At 45.5% G+C, this 24,399-nt stretch overlaps 1 protein-coding gene across 6 annotated transcripts in view; it reads right to left on the reverse strand.

Annotated features, from left to right (window-relative positions):
- The window catches only part of ppp1r12a (protein phosphatase 1, regulatory subunit 12A), a 46,666-nt gene extending 22,879 nt beyond the window's left edge, over positions 1-23,787 (reverse strand). For all 6 annotated transcript variants that reach the window (XM_053508449.1, XM_053508448.1, XM_053508445.1 and 3 more), the window contains exons 1-3: positions 23,461-23,787; positions 4,390-4,520; positions 534-652 (exon numbers count right to left, since the gene is read on the reverse strand). In XM_053508449.1, coding sequence (XP_053364424.1) covers positions 534-652; positions 4,390-4,520; positions 23,461-23,691 — 481 coding nt within the window. In that variant the 5' untranslated portion in view covers positions 23,692-23,787. The remainder of the gene's footprint in view (positions 1-533; positions 653-4,389; positions 4,521-23,460) is intronic.
- Positions 23,788-24,399: the final 612 nt, after the last annotated feature.

Below are 24,399 nucleotides of genomic sequence, written 5' to 3' on the forward strand. Positions count from 1 at the left end.
AAAATGAACATAAAAAAGCATCTTTAACATAAAATATCACAATAGAATGCTCTTTTACATTAACACTACACCTCATGTAGTTTAAATTAATAATGGTTCATTAATAAACAGTGTTGGGGGACGTTACTTTTTTTTTGTTGGATTTTTCCAGATTTTCTCCCTAATTTAGTCGTGTCCAATTCCTCCCTGTCACATTAAGGCTACAACTACCACTCATTATTTTCCCTCTCTTCTTTTCTCTTAAATTTTTCTGTCTCATCACTTTAAGAAGACTATTCTTCTCTTCACTCGTCGTTTATTTGCGTGTTCTTTACATATTGTTCCTCTCTTTTCCTTTCGTTGCTTCTCCTATCACTTCCTTTAAAAGAATATGATTTTTGTTTTTTTTCACGTGTTCACACTGTTATTTGTTACATTACTCCTGGACAACAGACTTAATAACAAAAAAAAAATGATACATAAAAAACAATATAGATATTTGACTGACTGGAATCTTTGGGACAGTGACGAATAAAATTAATTAAATGAAGCACCTTGTCGGTTGATTTCGTTTTTCAGAAGCTCCTCCATGGCTTCTTCCTCTGCGATGTCCAGCGGCGTCTCTCCCTCACTGTTAACCACGCCCACATTCGCACCCTGACTGATCAAATATCTGCAATCATACAGAAAATATTATTAACATTATTGGTGTATAATGTGCAGACAGAGATCAGGACAAGAGATAAAGAACTACACCAAACACATCACCTGACACAGGACTGTTAACTGTGAAGGAGCAGGACAGAGAGGCAAGAAACAGGCAGACAGAGACAGGACAGACAGGTATGAGACGGGCAAACAGAGACAGGACAGACGGGTAAGAGACAGGACAGACGGGTAATAGACGGGCAAACAGAGACAGGACAGACGGGTAAGAGACGGGCAAACAGAGACAGGACAGACGGGTAAGAGACAGGTAAGAGACGGGCAGACAGAGACAGGACAGACAGGTAAGAGACGGGCAGACAGAGACAGGACAGATGGGTAAGAGACAGGCAGACAGAGACAGGACAGACAGATATGAGACAGGCAGACAGAAACAGGTAAGAGACAGGTAAGAGACGGGCAGACAGAGACAGGACAGACAGGTAAGAGACGGGCAGACAGAGACAGGACAGATGGGTAAGAGACGGGCAGACAGAGACAGGACAGACAGATATGAGACAGGCAGACAGAAACAGGTAAGAGACAGGTAAGAGACGGGCAGACAGAGACAGGACAGACAGGTAAGAGACAGGTAAGAGACGGGCAGACAGAGACAGGACAGACAGGGAAGAGAAGGGCAGACAGAGACCGGACAGACAGATATGAGACAGGCAGACAGAAACAGGTAAGAGACAGGTAAGAGACGGGCAGACAAACAGGACAGACAGGTAAGAAACAGGTAAGAGACAGGTAAGAGACGGGCAGACAGAGACAGGACAGACAGGTAAGAGACGGGCAAGAGACGGGCAGACAGAGACAGGACAGACAGGTAAGAGACGGGCAAGAGACGGGCAAGAGACGGGCAAGAGACGGGCAGACAGAGACAGGACAGACAGGTAAGAGACGGGCAAGAGACGGGCAAGAGACGGGCAGACAGAGACAGGACAGATGGGTAAGAGACGGGCAGACAGAGACAGGACAGATGGGTAAGAGACGGGCAGACAGAGACAGGACAGATGGGTAAGAGACGGGCAGACAGAGACAGGACAGACAGGTAAGAGACGGGCAAGAGACGGGCAAGAGACGGGCAAGAGACGGGCAGACAGAGACAGGACAGACAGGTAAGAGACGGGCAAGAGACGGGCAGACAGAGACAGGACAGATGGGTAAGAGACGGGCAGACAGAGACAGGACAGATGGGTAAGAGACAGGCAGACAGAGACAGGACAGATGGGTAAGAGACAGGCAGACAGAGACAGGACAGATGGGTAAGAGACAGGCAGACAGAGACAGAACAGATGGGTAAGAGACGGGCAGACAGAGACAGGACAGACAGGTAAGAGACAGGCAGACAGAGACAGGACAGACAGGTAAGAGACAGGACAGACAGGTAAGAGACAGGACAGACAGAGACAGGACAAATGGATAAGAGACAGGCAGACAGACCAAACAGACAAAGAGACAGGCAGACAGAGACAGGACAGACAAGTAAGAGACAGGCAAACAGAGACAGGACAGACAGGTAAGAGACGGGCAGACAGAGACAGGACAGAAGGACAGACAGACAGAACAGACAAAGAGACAGAACAGATGGGCAGACAGAGACAGGACAGACGGGTAAGAGACGGGCAGACAGGTAGACAGAGACAGAATAGACGGGTAAGAGACAAGCAGACAGGCCAAACAGACAAAAAGACAGGCAGACAGAGACAGGACAGACGGGTAAGAGACAGGCAAACAGAGACAGGACTGACGGGTAAGAGATGGGCAGACAGAAACAAGACAGAAAGGTAAGAGACAGGCAGACAGAAACAGGACAGACGGGTAAAAGATGGGCAGACAGAGAGCGTAAGAGACAGGCAGACAAGCCAAACAGACAAAAAGACAGGTAGACAGAGACAGGACAGACAGGTAAGAGACGGCAGACAGAGACAGGACAGACGGGTAAGAGACGGGCAGACAGAGAGCGTAAGAGACGGGCAGACAAAGACAGGACAGACGGGTAAGAGACGGGCAGACAGGGACAGGACAGACAGGTAAGAGACAGGCAGACAGAAACAGGACAGATGGGTAAGAGACGGGCAGACAGAGAGCGTGAGAGACGGGCAGACAGAGAGCGTAAGAGACGGGCAGACAAAGACAGGACAGACGGGTAAGACACGGGCAGACAGGGACAGGACAGACAGGTAAGAGACGTGCAGACAGAGATAAGACAGATGGGTAAGAGACGGGCAGACAGAGACAGGACAGACGGGTAAGAGATGGGCAGACAGAGAGCATAAGAAACAGGCAAACAGAGACAGGACTGAGGGTAAGAGATGGGCAGACAGAAACAGGACAGGCAGGTAAGAGACAGGCAGACAGGCCTAACAGACAAAAAGACAGGTAGACAGAGACAGGACAGACAGGTAAGAGACGGCAGACAGAAACAGGACAGACGGGTAAAAGATGGGCAGACAGAGAGCGTAAGAGATGGGCAGACAGAGACAGGACAGACGGGTAAGAGACGGGCAGACAGGGACAGGACAGACAGGTAAGAGACAGGCAGACAGAAACAGGACAGACAGGTAAGAGACAGGTAAGAGACAGGCAGACAGAGACAAGACAGACGGGTAAGAGATGGGCAGACAGAGAGCATAAGAAACAGAAAAAGAGACAGAACAGATGGGCGACAGGGATGGGACAGACAGGTAAGAGACAGGCAGACTGAGGTAAGAGACTGACAAACAGGCAGACAGAGACAGGACAGACGGGTAAGAGACTGGCAGACAGAGACAGGACAGACGGGTAAGAGACTGGCAGACAGAGACAGGACAGACGGGTAAGAGACAGGTAGACAGACAGGACAGATGGGCAGACAGACAGAACAGACAAAGAGACAGAACAGATGGGCAGACAAAGACAGGACAGACGGGTAAGAGACGGGCAGACAGAGACAGGACAGACGGGTAAGAGACGGGCAGACAGAGACAGGACAGACGGGTAAGAGACGGGCAGACAGAGACAGGACAGACGGGTAAGAGACGGGCAGACAGAGACAGGACAGACGGGTAAGAGACGGGCAGACAGAGACAGGACAGACGGGTAAGAGACGGGCAGACAGAGACAGGACAGACGGGTAAGAGACGGGCAGACAGAGACAGGACAGACGGGTAAGAGACGGGCAGACAGAGACAGGACAGACGGGTAAGAGACGGGCAGACAGAGACAGGACAGACGGGTAAGAGACGGGCAGACAGAGACAGGACAGACGGGTAAGAGACGGGCAGACAGAGGAAAGAGACTGACAAACAGGTAGACAGAGACAGTACAGTTAACAGACAGGCAAACAGAGACAGGACAGACGGGTAAGAGACCGGCAGACAGGTAGACAGACAAAACAAACAAAGAGACAGGCAGACAGAGACAGGACAGACGGGTAAGAGACCGGCAGACAGGTAGACAGACAAAACAAACAAAGAGACAGGCAGACAGAGACAGGACAGACGGGTAAGAGATAGGTAGACAAGACAGGACAGATGGGCAGACGGACAGGACAGACAAAGAGACAGAACAGATGGGCAGACAGACAGAACAGACAAAGAGACAGAACAGATGGGCAGACAGAAACAGGACAGAGGGGTAAGAGACAAAGGGGGCGACAGTCATGCTCATGTGGAGTAAAAGTACTGGCGCCCCAGGCTGCCGCGGTGCCCATTTACTTACTCTGCGATATCCATGTATCCACAGGACGCAGCAGCGTGGAGGGGGATCCATCCCTCGTTATCCGGCTGATTGATGCAGGCGCCGTGCTCGACCAGGAACGTCACCATGTCCACGTTATCATCTATACACGCCTGGAGAAAACACACACAACGGGACAGACGTGAGTAGACCAGGGACATTCACATTTTAAATACAGCCTGGGTTTCCTTATGACAACACAGAGAGAGAAGTGAAGAGTGGAACATTGTGTGTGTGTGTGTGTGTGTGTGTGTGTGTAAGAGAAAAAATGAGGTGTTATAGATAGAAAAATAAGATTTTTTTTTTAAAAAGTAAAGAACGATAGAAAAATACTACTACTAATAATAATAATACTAATAATAATAATACTAATAATAATAATACTAATAATAATAAGTGGTGAGACAGACTGGTGTAATCTCTGCCTCTCTCTGGACATCTGCACAAACTCATATCTACATCTTGGGTTGCTATAACAACCACATCAACAAAACCATGGAACACACACACACCCGCACACACACACACACGGGTGCTTGGCTGGAATCAGTGCCCAAATTTGGCAGCAGACTGTGTGTGTGTGTGTGTGTGTGTGTGTGTGTGTGTGTGTGTGTGTGTGTAGTAGCAGGTGGAGATGATGAGCTGTGTGTGAACTCTACACGCACTGTACAGGAATGTGCAATATGTACAGAAGGAACTTTAAAACACACACTTTCTTACTTCTCCTAAGGCTGAGCGTGAGTGTGTGTGTGTGTGTGTGTGTGTGTGTGTGTGTGTGTATCATTTCTCCATTAGTGCTGCTACAAAGGTTACTAAAAATACACACGTCTAAAAATCACATGAACACTCTGCGGCATCCCTATCTCTCACACACACACACACACACACACACACACACACACACACATACACACACACACACACAGGTTTAATGTGTATCCTGCTCTGATCCCTGAGTGTGTGAGTGTGTGTGTATGCTTTTAGCACACAAACCTTGTAGACAAATATAGAGCAACTCACAGCTGCCACACACACACCTGGATTCAACACCACTGCATTATTATAAATCACATGCTTTATAAAGTGTGTGTGTGTGTGTGAGTGTGTGTAAGAGAGAGAATAATAAAATGTGTAATGACTCTCTCCACCACCAGAGGGCACCGAGGAGTGAGACACAGTACAGTACAAACATTATAACACATTTCTACATCTCCTTAAAGAGTCTTATAAAGTACAGGGCACACACACACACACACACAAACACACACACACACACACACACACACACACACACACACACACACACACACGCAGTCAGCCAATCATCACACTCCAGTATTAATCAAGTATAAGTTAAATACATTTAAATATTAATTAGATGTCGAGGTAACCCAGCGGTTTATCGTCAGACTGATAAACTCTGTCTCTCTCTATAGATCTGATGAGGAGGAAGTTGAGCAACGTCACTTATCTGTGACACGACCACACACACACACACACACACACACACACTTGTTTTTCTCGACAAGCACATCCTCAAATCTTTCTCTCCCAGACTCTCTCTCTCACTGTGTCTCACTCTGTCTCTTTCTCTCTGAGACTCACTCCGTCTCTCCATCGCTCCCTGGGTCAGATCTTTATCACTCTGTCACACACAGTTTATACACTCTGTCTGATTTTAGTAAAATACAATAACAGTGTGTATAACTGTACTACCGCTCTAACACAGTATTATTATTATTATTCAGGTGGGGGAGGGGGGTGTTTGGAGTGTTCCAGTCCCTCCTATAACAGGACATCAGTGTAATCTGGCAACCCTGAGCTTAAACACACAGCAGTGTGTGTGTGTGTGTGTGTGTGTGTGTCTCTCTCTCTCTCTCTTAAGAGTGTTAAACTCTAAACTCTGTAACACATCAGCTGTGGAGCTGTCACTCAGCCATAACACACACACACACACAAACCGTCCTGAGGCAATTTACACACACTGTACACTTTATTATTCCCAACAATCAGGACAAAAAGAGAGAGACAGACAGAGAAAGAGAGACACACACACACAGAAGGACACAGAGAGAGAGACCGACAGAGAGACAGAAGGACAGAGAGACAAAGAGAAAGACAGGGAGACAGATGGGAGAGAGAGACAAAGACAAACAAATGAAGAGAGGAACAGACAAATGGAGAGAGACAGACAGATAGAAGGATAGACAGAGAGACAGATGGGAGAGAGACAGAGAGACAGATGGGAGAGAGACAGAGAGACAGACAGAAGGATAGAGAGACAGAGAGACAGATGGGAGAGAGACAGAGAGACAGATGGGAGAGAGAGACAGACAGACAGAAGGATAGAGAGACAGAGAGACAGACTGATCGTTAGTAGTTTATCACTGTGGTTGTAACTGATTGAAAGTGTAGTACTCTGTAATGTTTGTCCTGCGCTGTGTCTCTCTGTAGCTCACTCGTCCACGGTCCTCTCCACCCCCAGAGGGCGCTCACTCACTCTCACTCACTCAGTTTATTTCAATACTCGCCCTGTTTTTAAACGATAAGGTTTTTATTTCCTCAGCGAACTCTAACAGAGACTCAGGAGATCTCAGAGTCAGACTGATAAAGTGCACACTTCCTTATAAAGGAAGAGCGGTGTGTGTGTGTGTGTGTGTGTGTGTGTGTGAGTGTGTGGCTGTGACCCGATCCCTCTCTTCTTCTTCTGCTTCATGTAGGCCACCTAGAGAGGCGCTAGCCGGCTAACAGGAGCATTCCGGAGAGAAAATTCCCAGATAAGTAAGTGTGTGAAGCTAAACCCCTCCCCCCCCCTCCTGCCCCCATTCCTACCCCTTCCCCCTCCCCTTCCTCCGAGGGGAGCGCGAACGTCGGGTGGGGGGGGGTGGTGGGCGTGGGGCGGCGGGGGCTTGGGGGAAGAGCACCACTACTTCCACAAAAGGAATTCCTCCGTGCTCGTGTGTGTGTGTGTGTGTGTGTGTGTGTGTGTAAGTGAAAGACATAGAATAGGATGAGGGAGAATGTAAAAGTCTCCGCTGACAACCATATATGGGCGTGGGGTTCCCGTAGATAAAAAAAACAAAAAAAAAAAACACAAGAGCACGACTGAGAGAGAAATGAAACGGATAGAAAGAAAGGAGAGAGTGTACAGTCTGGTCCATAAGTATTGGAACAGCAAGGCGTTGCGTCTTCATGCCTTCACAGGCTCAAAAGTAAATGGATGAACTGACCTTAAATATGATTACTTTTATTGTCTAAACACCAGAACACATGATTAGTTAGCGAGTCTCTGAAGATCTCTCTCTCACACCACATGCCAAGGTTCCTCCTCTAGTTGCATTTCCGTGTGTGTGTGGTGTGTGTGAGAGTAAATCAGCTCAGCTGGGTCGAGGTCAGGTGACCGACTCCGCCCCTTTAAGGACATTCCTGGTCGCGGGTTGCTTCCACTCTGTGAGCAGAAACCACTGGCAGTACACACTGCCTGACACCTCTCATCAGGACACACCAGACGGACAGAACAATACTGACGCCATTCCAATACTTATGGACCCGACAGGCGGTGGAATCTGATCAGCAGTAATGAGCCAAATTTCAGCTTCATCAGACTTCTCCTTCTTAAACATTAAACATTCATTTTACTGTAGCTCCACCCACTGCTGAAGGCCACACCCTCAAACTCTGCACATGACCTGAGAGCCATGTCCTCTGTGAGACTCTACCTGAGAACTCGTGAGCTCTGCCACTAGTGCGGTGGGTGTGATGGTGAGTGGGGATCACGCCTGGTGGAAGAGATCAAGACTACATGTTCAAAAAGAAACCCCAAGGAACAACATCTACAGCACCTTCTACTGCCACTCCTACAGCACCTTCTACAGCAACACCTACAGCACCTTCTACAGCAACATCTACAGCACCTTCTACAGCAACATCTACAGCACCTTCTACAGCAACATCTACAGCACCTTCTACAGCAACACCTACAACATCTTCTGCAGCACCTTCTGCAGCATCTACTAAAGCAACATCTACTAAAGCAACATCTACTAAAGCAACATCTATAACACTTTCTACAGCAACACCTACAGCACCTTCTACAGCAGCACCTACAACATATACAGCAACACCTACACCATCTACGACACGATTTACAACATCTACAACATATGCAGCAACATCTACAACATCTACAGCACCTTCTACAGCAAATATTTACAACACCTTCTACAGCACAATCTACAACATCTACAGCACCCCCTGCAGCAACATCTACAGCAACACCTACAGCACCCCCTGCAGCAACACCTACAGCACCTTCTACAGCACCTTCTACAGCACCCCCTGCAGCAACATCTACAGCACCTTCTGCACAGCAACACCTACAACATCTACAGCACCTTCTACAGCACCTTCTACACAGCGCAACACCTTCTACAGCACCTTCTACACAGCGCAACACCTTCTACAGCACCTTCTACACAGCGCAACACCTTCTACAGCACCTTCTACACAGCGCAACACCTTCTACAGCACCTTCTACACAGCGCAACACCTTCTACAGCACCTTCTACACAGCAACATTTACAACACCTTCTACACAGCAACATCTACAACAACTTCTACTGCCACTCCTACAGCACCTTCTACTGCCACTCCTACAGCAACCTCTACAGCAACCTCTATCTACAACACCTTTTATAGCAACATCTACAACACCTTCTACAGCACCATCTACAACATCTATAACACCTTCTACAGCACCATCTACAACATCTATAACACCTTCTGCAGCACCTTCTACAACACCATCTACAGCAACATCTACGGCACCTTCTACAGCAACATCTACAGAGCCTTCTAGAGAACCTTCTACAGCAACATCAACAGAACCATCTACAGAACCTAAAAAACATTTACAACGTCTAAAGAACCTTGTACACCATCTAAAGCATCATCTGGCCCAAAACAGCACCTACATCATCTAGAGAGTCCACAGCACCTCTGGACTGAGCAGGACTGATGTCTTCACTAAACACATTTACAAGTGAAAAAGTAAAAGAAGAGAAGAAAGAAGAGAAGCAGAAAAAGAAAGATGAACAATAAAGATCACATTAAAGAGAAAATGAAGCAAAGAATAAAAAAGTAAAAATGTATAGAAGAAGCAGAAGAAGGAGGAGAAGAGAAGAGAAGAACTGAACAATTACCCTAATGTAAAGACTTCTCTATATAATAATAATAATAATAATAAAAGATAAGAGATAAGAAAGTGTTCTAAATTAAAAGAATATAAAAGAACACATTAAGAAAAATATAAAGAGTGTAAAAAAGGAAAAAGACAACCTGAGAGAAATGGTGTGAGAGAGAGAAGAGAAATAAAAAAAAAAGAAAAGTGAAAGAAAATCTATTAAATTAAACTAGTGTTGAAGAGTGAGAGAGAGTAAGAGGGAGGGGGGGGAGTGAGAGTGTGTGTGTGAGAGAGACAGAGAGAGAGAGAGAGATGGACAGAGTGAGAGAGAGAGAGAGATGGACAGAGTGAGAGAGAGAGAGAGAGAGAGAGAGAGAGAGAGGGAGTGAGAGTGAGAGAGTGAGAGAGAGAGAGAGAGAGAGAGAGAGAGAGAGAGAGAGAGAGATGGACAGAGTGAGAGAGAGAGATGGACAGAGTGAGAGAGAGAGATGGACAGAGTGAGAGAGAGAGATGGACAGAGTGAGAGAGAGAGAGAGTGAGAGAGAGAGAGATGGACAGAGTGAGAGAGAGAGAGTGAGAGAGATGGACAGAGTGAGAGAGATAGAGAGAGAGAGAGAGAGAGAGAGAGAGAGATGGACAGAGTGAGAGAGAGAGAGAGAGAGAGAGAGAGAGAGAGAGATGGACAGAGTGAGAGAGATAGAGAGAGAGAGAGAGAGAGAGAGATGGACAGAGTGTGAGAGAGAGAGAGAGAGGGACAGAGTGAGAGAGATAGAGAGAGAGAGAGAGAGAGAGAGAGAGAGAGAGAGAGAGATTGACAGAGTGAGAGAGAGAGAGAGAGAGAGAGAGAGAGAGAGATGGACAGAGTGAGAGAGAGAGAGATGGACAGAGTGAGAGAGAGAGAGAGAGAGTGAGAGAGAGAGAGAGAGAGAGAGAGATGGACAGAGTGAGAGAGAGAGATGGACAGAGTGAGAGAGAGAGATGGACAGAGTGAGAGAGAGAGAGAGTGAGAGAGAGAGACAGAGTGAGAGAGAGAGAGAGAGAGAGAGAGAGATGGACAGAGTGAGAGAGAGAGAGAGTGAGAGAGATGGACAGAGAGAGAGAGATAGACAGAGTGAGAGAGATAGAGAGAGAGAGAGAGAGAGAGAGAGAGAGATGGACAGAGTGAGAGAGATAGAGAGAGAGAGAGAGAGAGAGATGGACAGAGTGAGAGAGATAGAGAGAGAGAGAGAGAGAGAGATGGACAGAGTGAGAGAGATAGAGAGAGAGAGAGAGATGGACAGAGTGAGAGAGATAGAGAGAGAGAGAGAGAGAGAGAGAGAGATGGACAGAGTGAGAGAGAGAGAGAGAGAGAGAGAGAGAGAGAGAGAGAGAGATGGACAGAGTGAGAGAGAGAGAGAGAGAGAGAGAGAGAGAGAGATGGACAGAGTGAGAGAGAGAGAGATGGACAGAGTGAGAGAGAGAGAGTGAGATGGACAGAGTGAGAGAGAGAGAGAGTGAGATGGACAGAGTGAGAGAGATGAGAGAGAGAGAGAGAGAGAGAGAGAGAGATGGACAGAGTGAGAGAGATAGAGAGAGAGAGAGAGAGAGAGAGAGAGAGATGGACAGAGTGAGAGAGATAGAGAGAGAGAGAGAGAGAGAGAGAGAGGACAGAGTGAGAGAGATAGAGAGAGAGAGAGAGAGAGAGAGAGAGAGAGAGAGAGATGGACAGAGTGAGAGAGAGAGAGAGAGAGAGAGAGAGAGAGAGAGAGAGATGGACAGAGTGAGAGAGAGAGAGTGAGAGACTAAAATACAGAAGAAGAAATAAAATACTAAAGTGCAAGCGAGTGAATTTTGCTCTGATATCATTTATTATGACTTATAAATTAAACTTGTTTGTGTGTGTGTGTGTGTGTGTGTGTGTGTGTGTGTGTGTGTGTGTGTGTGTGTGTGTGTGTGTGAGAGAGAGAGAGAGAGAGACAGAGAAAGTGTGAGACACACACACACACACACACACACACACACACACACACAGCTGCAACTTGTTGAGATGTTTGAGATGTTTTCTCCTTGATCCTCCTCCAGCACTCAGTGGAGCCGTGATGTAAACACACTCAGAGTGCAGCAGAAGGCTCGCATGCGTGCGTAAGTATTTACCCCCCCCCCCCCTTCTCGGATACGTGCGTAAGTATTAACACCCCCCCCCTCCAGCCGTTACACGCTCGCCCTTTCAAATCAGAAGCGTCTGATTCACACATCACGTGACCTCAGTATAAACACACCTGCATCAGGGAACCATCAAACACCAGTGTGTGTGCGTGCGTGTGTGTGTGTGCGTGTGTGCGTGTGTGTGTGCGCGCGCGCTGGGGAGGGATATAACAGAAGTGAGTGTTTAAGCAGCCAATAGGAACATGGTGATGAGGTACAAAACAAAGCAACATGATGTGAAGATGAACACAGAGTTAAATGATGAACACGTGAGGAGATGACGCTGTCCTCTCTGTCCTGACTCTCATGGAGTCTCCTGGTGGACTCCAGGCACACCTTTAGAATAACAACATTTGTGTGTGTGTTTCACAGTGGTGAGGTCCACTTCAGGTCCTTGCTGTAGGTCTCAGAGTGCCGAGTGTTCCGTACACAGAGCGGAGGACAGTGTGTACACAAACTAATAACGAAATGTAAACACACCGGTGTGAAGTCATCCAGTAAACATCTCACATAGACTCAGAACACAACGTCCACTCAGATGTCCACTGCTTCGGAACAGAGGTGATTGGGGAGACACCGCGAGGTGCACGGGGAGACACACGATGAGAAAAAGCGGTAAGGAGACACAAAGACGAGAAAAAGCGGTAAGGAGACACAAAGACGAGGCGAGGAAAAACAGCATGGGACACAGGGGACGCATAAAACAGACGCAGAGGGGTGACGTAGAGGACACAGAGAGGAGACACAGCAAAGAGACCAGGAGAGGAGACATGCAAAGAAGACACACAGAGGAGCGAGGGGTATTGAGGTGGAGTGATGAACACGGAGAGGAGGCGAGGAAAACGGCATGGGACACAGGAGACACAGAACAGACAGAGTGGGGTGACAAGAGAGGGCATGGGGAGGGGACACAAAGAGGGGACACGAGGAGGAGAAAAAGAGGGGACACTGGAAAGGGACATAAAGAGGGGACACAGCGAGGGGAACCGGAGGGGACACAGCATGGGGACAAAGAGAGTGGACACGGCGGGGGACGGAGCAAGAAAACACAAAGTAAGGGACACAGAGAGGAAACATGGCAAAGAGACACAGGGAGGGGACAAAGCAAAGAATGCCACAAGGAACAACATGAGGAATCATTATGAGGAACCAGTGTGAGGAACCCTTGAGCCACTGGGAGACAAACTACATCCACTTCACTGTCCTCTCTCTCTCTCCATCAGTTCCCTGACACACACACACACACACACACAACTATAATCGTTAACTCTTTAATTCTTCCATACATTTTTTATCCATCTGTCTGTTTGTCCAGCTTTCCATTTATTGTCTCCCTTCAGTGACCTGTCCATCACAGCACTCATCTGTCCATCAGTCTCCATCCTACACGAGCAAAAAGCCAAAGGATCATGCGGTTTTAACGTACGTATGTGTGTGTGTGTGTGTGTGTGTGTGTGTGTGTGTGTGTGTGTGTGTGTGCGCGCTGTGCAACATGCGAGTGTTTAGGTCAAAACCCAGCCCAGGTCAGAATACACAACAGTTCCCCCCACATCCAGTGTACAACATTACACACAGGGTCTCTCACAACTCTGGGGGACACTGTAGAAGGCCAGGCTAGCCATTAGCCATTAGCCGCTAACTACAAGTCTAGTGTTATTTACAGTAGCGATTAAAATTGGAGCTCAGACAGGAGCAGGGCGGGACAGAGTGGGCGGGGCTCTGGGCTTATGAGGTCACATTAGGGGAGAAATCTGATTGGACGGTTTATAAAACTGCAGTGTAAAAAGATCAAGTGCGCGCACACACTCACGCACACACACTCACGCACACACTGACATGGACATGATCAGCTCCTCTATCAGAGATAGAAACTACAGATGAGCTTAAAATAAACAAGGTTACAGTTACATTACAAAGAAAGTAAATAAACACAAAAGTTAAACTTTATGATCAAACATGCAATAAAAAACACATACAAGTGAAATAAAAGAGAAGTTTGTTGTTTTTCAGTCTAAATTTCATTTTCATGTTAAAACTTTGACAAAATTTTAGGTGAAAAAAGAATTTTTAAATGTAAACATAAAATAGTAAAATATTCCCCCCCAAAAAAGTCTAAATGCTCTGACCTTTTTTATTGTATTTAATTTATTTATTTATAACTTTTATTGAAGTTAGATTAAATAACAGATATAAAACTAAGTGATTTAATGAGATGAAACACATTCAGGAAACTTTTACAGCGAGTGTGAAGACCTGGGGTGGGGTTACTCCAGGGCGGAGTCGGGAGGAAACCATCAGTTTATCTGTTTAAATTTGGTTAATGTGGTTAACTCGTCTGTGTTTCTCACACACACACACACACACAAAAACATGGTGTGCTTTTTCCTTAAAGACTGTAAACAAAAGTTTACAACAAAATGAACAGAGTTGTGATTATTAATATTAACATTACTGTTAATATTAATAATTCTAATTGTACTGTTTTTACTGCCGGCTCAATGGTGGGTCTCGCACCAGTCGTGTTGAAGGCGCGAGTTCGATTCCCACCCGACGTCCCGAACCCCACCCCACTGGATGCAAGGCTGGTCCCAAGCCCAGATTAAACGGCAGGAGTGTGTTGTGTGATGAGGAGCTCCGGTGTAAAACCCGTGCCCAGCCTGTGTGTGTGTGTGTGTGTGTGTGTGTGTGTGTGTGTGTGTGTGTGTGTGTGTGTGTGTGTGTGTGTGCGCGTACGGATAAGCAGGTCCACCGTGGCGTCCCCTCATCATGGACAGCCCAAGGACCAACATGCTAGTACTGTTAATATTATAACTATTAACCTCACAATTGTCATCATTACTATTATTTATTAATTATCATCAATATAATTACTGTTGATAATGATAGTTATTGGAATTATAATTAATAATATTACTGCTAATTTTATTACCATTATTTATTATATTATTATTATTAGTCATCATAGCAAATTGTCACTATTAGAAGTATTGTTATTATCATAATTATAATCATTATTACTATTGTGATTATTGTAAGAATTGTTTCAATTACTATAACTTATTATTAATTGTATTTTATTGTAATTACTATTATAATTAATAACTGTTATCATTGTAATGTCATTATAAATACAAAATAATTATTACTATTATTATAATTAATGTTGCTAATTATGTTATGCTAATTATTATTTATTATTATGTATGTATTATTTATATTATTATTATTGTTATTATTATTGTTATTATTATAATTTAACTAATCAATTAATTCATCATTGTGAGCAGATGTAATAACTAGATAAAAAAGCAAACAGTAATAAATAAACAGTATTTATTTAATAAGTAATGTCACTCACTATGAGCAGGTGTTTTAAAGATCGCTTTGCTTTCTGCTCAGGGTTTAACAAACAAACAAACAAACAAATTAAACACAAACAATAATAACTACATCCTGGTTGGAGTTTTGTTCACTCCTCCACACACACACACACACACACCTCTTATACGAGCAGGGTGCCTATTACACACAGCATGCTCGCTAAAATTAGCGCGTCACTCAGCTAACAGTGGGCGGGGAGCCGAGGTGATGACATCACACCACAGAGTGTTCACTCGCCAAGTCACTGCTGATGGTTTCCATAGTAACAGACTATGGAAGACCTTGAGAAGAAGAGGTAAAGACTGAACACCTGCGTCTCCTCCAGTAAACACCTGCCCCCCTCAGTGTCCTCCAGGAAAAACACCTGCCCCCCCCAGTGTCCCCCAGTAAACAACTGCCCCACCACAGTGTCCCCCAGTAAACACCTGTCCCTCCTCAGTGTCCCCCAGTAAACACCTGTCCCTCCTCAGTGTCCCCCGGTAAACACCTGTCCACCCCCAGTGTCCCCCAGTAAAAACACCTGTCCCACCTCAGTGTCCCCCAGTAAACACCTGCCCCCCCAGTGTCCTTCAGAAAAAACACCTCTCCCCCCCCCCATAGTGTCCCCCAGTAAACAACTGCCCCCCCCCCCCCACAGTGTCCACCAGTAAACAACTGTCCACACTCAAGGTCCTCCAGAAAAAAACACCTGCCCCCCCACAGTGTCCGCTAGTAAACACCTGCCCCGCATCCCCACAGTGTCCCCTAGTAAACACCTGCCCCGTATACCCACAGTGTCCTCCAGAAAAAAAACACCTGCCCCCCCCACAGTGTCCTCCAGAAAAAAAAAAACACCTGCCCCCCCACAGTGTCCTCCAGAAAAAACACCTGTCCCACCTCAGTGTCCCCCAGTAAACACCTGTCCCCCCCAGTGTCCTTCAGAAAAAACACCTCTCCCCCCCCCATAGTGTCCCCCAGTAAACAACTGCCCCCCCACCCCCCACAGTGTCCACCAGTAAACAACTGTCCACACTCATGGTCCTCCAGAAAAAAACACCTGCCCCCCCCACAGTGTCCCCTAGTAAACACCTGCCCCGCATCCCCACAGTGTCCCCTAGTAAACACCTGCCCCGTATACCCACAGTGTCCTCCAGAAAAAAAACACCTGCCCCCCCACAGTGTCCTCCAGAAAAAAAACACCTGCCCCCCCACAGTGTCCTCCAGAAAAAACACCTGTCCCACCTCAGTGTCCCCCAGAAAAAACACCTGTCCCACCTCAGTGTCCCCCAGTAAACACCTGTCCCTCCTCAGTGTCCCCCAGTAAACACCTGTCCCTCCTCAGTGTACCCCTGTAAACACCTGTCCCTCCTCAGTGTCCACCAGTAAACACCTGTCCCCCTCTTAGTGTCCCCCAATAAACACCTGTCCCCCCTTAGTGTCCCCCAGTAAACACCTGTTCCCCCCTTAGTGTCCCCCAGTCAACAGCTGCTCTCCAGTTTAAACACTTTTCATCTGATCAGCACACTGTGTAACGAGCCGTTACTATGGAAACAAGGTCTTAGAGTGAGTAACACCTTCTGTCCAATCAAAGCGCAGGACTCGGCAGTGGTGTGGACGTCCAAGAACACCACACACACCCAGATTAATCTCCTGCAGGGTGAGTCTCTGTGTGTGTGTTTCAGTCAGCTGATGAAACTAATCCCTTTACAACAGACACTGTAACTGTTGCTTAAGTAGGGGAAGTCACTGGTGTGTGTGTGTGTGTGTGTGTGTGTGTGTGTGTGTGTGTGTGGTGTACGATTTACTGGCTGGCGCATTTTGATGATGTCACTGCAAAAATTTCTTAGCTGTAGACTAAACAGAGACGCGCGCGTGCGTGTGTGTGTGTGTGTGTGTGTGTGTGTGTGTGTGTGTGTGTGTGTGTGTGTGTGTATGTGTACACGCTTGCAGAGGAAGTGTAACACTTGAAACGCCACGTCAGTCACATCTTCACACCACGACCGGACTGGTAAAGAGGGGAGGTGTGTGTCTGTGTGTTTGAGAACAAGAAAATAACTAGAGAATTAGCCGATCTGCTTGCTTTGCTAATCTAACGCGAGTGTGTAGCTAACCATACGATGGGTAATGTATCTAATTCCACATGAAATACGTACGCTAACTTTTTACACTGTCCGCTCCAAAAGAAGGTCTCGGACCAACACGTGAACTGGAGCAAATCAAAATCCAAACTTCTAATTATTCACAAAGCGCCAGCGACATAAACAATAAATCCGTCCTGATGATGATAATCAAAAAATAATAATAAAAAAAAAAAAAAGAGAGGGCGATGCATTCTTTCAAACTGTAACATTGTTACTAATACATGACTAGATTAAAAGGGGGCGGAGCTTCTCTGGTCTTTTGTCCTAATATTCTGAGCAGGAATCCCCCCAAAAAAAGGTACAGCGTAAAACACCGCACCCACAGCTGTCAATCAATAAATCATGTGTCTGGAAAAACCAGATCCATCATCACACCATCAGAGAAGACCATCAGCTCTCTCAAGCTCTCTCTCTGTCTAACACACACACACACACACACAGTGAATTCTTTCCTGACTCATTCCTGAAAGCCGCTCCAAAAAAAGGCAAGATCTCCTCTCCTCCTCCTCCTCACACACGCGATCCAGGACTTGCTCTGTCCACCACGTGCTGTTAAATAAAGTTTATTCAAACTCTTTCACCGGCCTCAGAAGGAGATGGAAGAACAAAAGGGTTTAATCCACAGTGAGAGATCAGAGGAGAGATACCATGAGAATACTCGCGTCTGATTGGCTGTCAGGGTGTTAGATCATAAAGGGCTTTAGACTAGAGAATTAGACTGGGTTTTAACCTGAGCGGTCCGTAAACACACAGACAGACAGACAGACAGACAGACAGACAGAACACAGACACACAGACACATTTATTTTGGATTTTCTTCCTGTGACCGTTGTGTTTTTCAGACAAACAAATCAGTGCCGGGACTAAACACACCCTGAGGACAGGTGTGGGTATAACACAGGCAAAGTGCAGCAAAACACACACACACACACACAGAGACACAGACTGGCCGATTCGATAAATATCGCCGATCATATCTGTATCACCATTTTATGTAAATCACAAGTTTTTTAAAGTTTCATTATGATTCTAAACAAACTTATCAAACAACGCACTCCCACCAGCTAATGTCTGAATAATTTACAGCTCCGGTGTTTCCCTCCATTTCTAGTGTGTGTGTGTAATATTACTGAGAGATACTTTAATTAATATTAAATACATTCAGAATAAATCATTTATTCATCAGAATAAATGTAAACTACCTCAGAAAAAAAAGGTTTTGAAATTTTTTAAAAACTTTAACAAGTTTGTATTTTGAGTTATTAAATCTGACCTTTTTACAACCATTTGGAAATGTTTTATTATAATTTAAAATAAAAATAATTTAAAAATAACAGCTTAATTGATTATTAAAAACCTTTATTTAAAAAATCCACAATAAATAAATATTTATAAACTTTTTTTTGTTTATTTATTTTTTTTTCCTCACTTAATATTCCAAAACTATTATGTTTTAATTTTTTTTATTTAAAGCAGGTTTGATTTTCCATATTTTTTAAAAAAAATTATATCTCAACTAATTGAGCCAATTCTAGTTCACGTTAAAAAAAATAAACTAATACTGTTTTTAATTAAGATATTTTTGGTATTATTTAAAACATGCTAAATCAAAGAAAATATGTTTCATGGACGTTCCAAAGTATAAATTAATAAAAAGTAAAATAAAGTTTAAACAGATTAATGAGTTGGTATTAAATCATGAAATTAAATCACATCTACAGAAAAACTGTTCATTAAAAACATCATTAATAAAAAAATTTATAAAGATTTTACTTTAACAATAAAATTTTTTTTAACTAAAAACAATAAAATATTAATGCAGAGTTTTGTGTAAATTATAAACAAAATAAATCATTTATAATTATTGAAATCTTTTATTAAAAGATAAAATGCTAGCACAAAGTTAGCGACGTTAAAGTACTAAATAATTAGGTGCGTATTAATAACAGAGATTCAGGTCGTATTACATCATTACAGTAATAACGGGAGGATGTCCTGATGAGGAGACGACTCAGAGGACGCACGCTGTAAGGACACTTCAGTCTTTAAATTCTTTAAAAAGAAAAAAGCAGAAGCTCGCTAACTCGTATATAACACACAGGAAGCCTTGCGCACGCGTGTGTCTACAGTTTGTCTGTGTGTGTGTGTGTGTATGGAGAAACCGGAGTGAAGTCCAGACACCTACACACTGTTTAGCTCAAAGAGCGACGCATTCTTTACATTCCTGTGCATCTGCACACACAACCATCATTACCATCTGTAGACATTTACACACACATGTATACATACACACACACACACACACACACACACACACACACACACACACTCTCTACATGCATATACTGATAAAGTCCCTTCAGTTATTTAGAGGTTTGACCAATCCTATTTGTTTTAAAAGAGCGGCTGCAGCAGTGAGACACACTCGCACACACTCGCACACACTCGCACACACTCGCACACACTCGCACACACTCGCACACACTCGCACACACTCGCACACACTCGCACACACTCGCACACACTCGCACACACTCGCACACACTCGCACAAAATGTGACAGAGGTAAGCTACTAACTAATCTAATCAGTAAGGCAATCAGTGAGGGAGTCAGTATTCGGTGAATCAGTGAATTAGTTCATAATTGAGTCAGACCGGCCGCGAGTCAGACCGTCCGCGAGTCAGATAATGGGCAAGTGAGGTGAATGAGCTAGTCAGTGAGTGAGTAAATACAAAGTCATCAGGGTGAAACAGATAAAAGTGTGAACCATGTCACCCTGGAGTCAGCTGAAGCTTACTGACCCTGAGGTAAAGTAAAGGGGTCTCCAGGTCGAGGCAGAGTGCAGAGTCAGGCCCAAAACTGCATTCACAACACTATAAAGTTTATCAAACTGTCAGCAAACGAGTCAGCAAGCGAGTACATGAGTGATCAGTGGCCAAATCTACGAGCGAGTCAGTCACCAAGCGAGTCAGTGAGTGAGCAAGTCAGCGAGTGAATCAACCAATCAACGGTCAGTAAGTAAAGCAGCAAGTAAATTGATAACCGAGTCAGCGAGCGAAGTGATAAGCGAGTCAGCGAGCAAGTCAGCGAGTGAGTAATTTGATAAGCAAGTCAGCAAGCGAGCGAAGTGATAATCAAGTGAATCACCGAACCAGTCAGCAAGTCAGTCACAGAGTCAGTGAATTAGTCAGAGAAAATGCTAAAACAGATGAGAAACACATGCAGAATAATTTCAGTCACTGACTCCATAATAAACAGGATGGACGACATGATGGTCATTAAACAGTAAATGATCATATGTACACACACACCAAAAATTTACACCTACACAACCATATACACAGCGTACTGCAGGGGGAGACGGGGGGGCGGATCAGAAGGTCGGTAGTTCAAGTCCCAGCTCCACCACACAGTCACTGCTGTGACCCGATCTGCCCCAGAGTTCACATGTGGGACACGAAGAGAAAAGAACTACAGTATCATAATGATGTGCAAAAGCAGTGCTGATATTCAGTACAACGGCACGACCACAAGTGTTACACTGATTAATTATAGAGAATGTACAGTACATTATCGCACACAGAGTGTACGGGGCGCTGACCTGCACACAGAGTGTATAACGCACTGACGCACGCGCACAGAGTGTATAACGCACTGACGCACAGAGTGTATAACGCACTGACGCACAGAGTGTATAACGCACTGACGCACAGAGTGTATAACGCACTGACGCACAGAGTGTATAACGCACTGACGCACAGAGTGTATAACGCACTGACGCACAGAGTGTATAACGCACTGACGCACACAGTGTATAACGCACTGACGCACACAGTGTATAACGCACTGACACACACACAGTGTATAACGCACTGACACACACACAGTGTATAACGCACTGACACACACACACAGTGTATAACGCACTGACACACACACACAGTGTATAACGCACTGACACACACACACAGTGTATAACGCACTGACACACACACACAGTGTATAACGCACTGACACACACACACAGTGTATAACGCACTGACACACACACACAGTGTATAACGCACTGACACACACACACAGTGTATAACGCACTGACACACACACACAGTGTATAACGCACTGACACACACACACAGTGTATAACGCACTGACACACACACACAGTGTATAACGCACTGACACACACACACAGTGTATAACGCACTGACACACACACACAGTGTATAACGCACTGACACACACACACAGTGTATAACGCACTGACACACACACACAGTGTATAACGCACTGACACACACACACAGTGTATAACGCACTGACACACACACACAGTGTATAACGCACTGACACACACACACAGTGTATAACGCACTGACACACACACACAGTGTATAACGCACTGACACACACACACAGTGTATAACGCACTGACACACACACACAGTGTATAACGCACTGACACACACACACAGTGTATAACGCACTGACACACACACACAGTGTATAACGCACTGACACACACACAGAGTGTATAACGCACTGACACACACACAGAGAGTATAACGCACTGACACACACACAGAGAGTATAACGCACTGACACGCACACGCACAGAGAGTATAACGCACTGACACGCACACGCACAGAGTGTATAACGCACTGACACGCACACACAGTGTATAACGCACTGACACACACACACAGTGTATAACGCACTGACACACACACACAGTGTATAACGCACTGACACACACACACAGTGTATAACGCACTGACACACACACACAGTGTATAACGCACTGACACACACACACAGTGTATAACGCACTGACACACACACACAGTGTATAACGCACTGACACACACACACAGTGTATAACGCACTGACACACACACACAGTGTATAACGCACTGACACACACACACAGTGTATAACGCACTGACACACACACACAGTGTATAACGCACTGACACACACACACAGTGTATAACGCACTGACACACACACACAGTGTATAACGCACTGACACACACACAGTGTATAACGCACTGACACGCACACAGTGTATAACGCACTGACACACACACAGTGTATAACGCACTGACACACACACACAGTGTATAACGCACTGCACACACACACAGTGTATAACGCACTGACACACACACACAGTGTATAACGCACTGACACACGCGCACACAGTGTATAACGCACTGACACACACACAGTGTATAACGCACTGACACACACACACAGTGTATAACGCACTGACACGCACACAGTGTATAACGCACTGACACGCACACAGTGTATAACGCACTGACACACACACGCACAGAGTGTATAACGCACTGACACACACACGCACAGAGTGTATAACGCACTGACACACACACAGAGTGTATAACGCACTGACACACACACACAGTGTATAACGCACTGACACACACACACAGTGTATAACGCACTGACACACACACAGTGTATAACGCACTGACACACACACACAGTGTATAACGCACTGACACACACACACAGTGTATAACGCACTGACAGACACACACACACACACACACACACTTATGACAGAACATACACAATCTTTAACACACGCCATCACACACAGTTTAAAGAACAACACACACACTTAATCCTCATGCTGTGTGTGTGTGTGTGTGTGTGTGTGTGTGTGTGTGTTTACAGAATCAGGATTAAACACCCTTATTAAATAAACTATGTTGTGTGTGAGAGACCTCTCTCTCTCTCTCACATACACAGAGTCCCCGAGTGTGTGAGTGTGTGTGTGTGTGTGTGTGTGTGTGTGTGTGTGTGTGTGTGTGTTGCTGTGCTAATATTAGCAGTGTAGCTGTAGAACTGGGCCAGGTGCTGATGTACAGAGAGAGAGAGAGAGGAGTCTCAGCTCATCACACACCAGTGTTGAGCTCCAAACCCGGGCCTGTGTGTGTGTGTGTGTGTGTGTGTGTGTTTACAGCAGGCTCCAGGCTAGGCTAGGCTAACAGAGGGAGCTAACACCGGACAGGGCTGAGAGATGATGATAAGGTGTGGTGGAGGAACACAGAGAGAGAGAGAGAGAGAGAGGAAGTGATGAGTGTGTGTGTGTGTGTTTGTGTGTGTGTATATATGTGTGTGTATATATATATAGATGTGTGTGTGTGTGTACCTGGTGCAGCGCGGTCAGTCCGTCCACATTCGCGTAGTTGATGTCGGCTCCGCGCTCGAGCAGTCTCAGCACCTCCTCGGTGTCTCCGCTCGCGCACGCGGCCAGGAACACGGCGCCCTCGTCGAACTTCACCTTGGTCTTCTTCTTCTTCAGCACCGGCGGCTCCTGGTCCGTCTCCGAGCCCAGCCAGCGCTTCAGCTGCTCGTTCCGCTTCTGCTTGGCGTCCGCCATGTCTTCATTCCCCCCCGAGGAGTTCTCCCTGGCCTGCTTTATAACCTCTCTCTCTCTCTCTCTCTCTCTCTCTCGGCGCTCCGCTCCGCCACTACAGCGCTGCTGATCCTCTTCTCTAAACCCCGCCTCCTCCTCCTCCACTCGACTCTCGCGAGATCTCACACCGACACCCTCATTCACCCGCCCTATCCGACATCTCGCGAGATCTCGATTACCCAGACCTCTATGACGTTCCCCACGTCATCGCCGTCGTATCCTCACGCTGCCCCGCCCCATCTCCCCACGCAGACACACGCAGACGAGATCTCGCGAGATTACATACATATACTGCGGGGTTCGTATGTGTGATCCCGCGAGATTACAGCGGCGGACACCGAAACGGTAATCCTGCCCCGGTCCGGATCTGCAGTATGACGTAACCACGGACAACAACTGAGCTTAGGGAAGGGAGGGAAAGATGGAAATGTAAACAAAAATATAATCAAATATAAAAATAGCAATATGAATAAAAATATGATTAAAAATTATAAAATAAAAATATTCAAATATACATTAACGTATAATAAATTATGAAGATATACATTTTAGTATATAATATTCATATACAATATACATATTTAAATATGAATAGGAAAATAATAAAATATGAATAGAAAATAAAAATTATAAATATGGCAATGTAAAATTTTAAATAATATATAATTTTAA

The sequence above is a fragment of the Clarias gariepinus genome, chromosome 12, assembly GCF_024256425.1.
Source record: "Clarias gariepinus isolate MV-2021 ecotype Netherlands chromosome 12, CGAR_prim_01v2, whole genome shotgun sequence".
NCBI lineage: Eukaryota > Metazoa > Chordata > Actinopteri > Siluriformes > Clariidae > Clarias > Clarias gariepinus.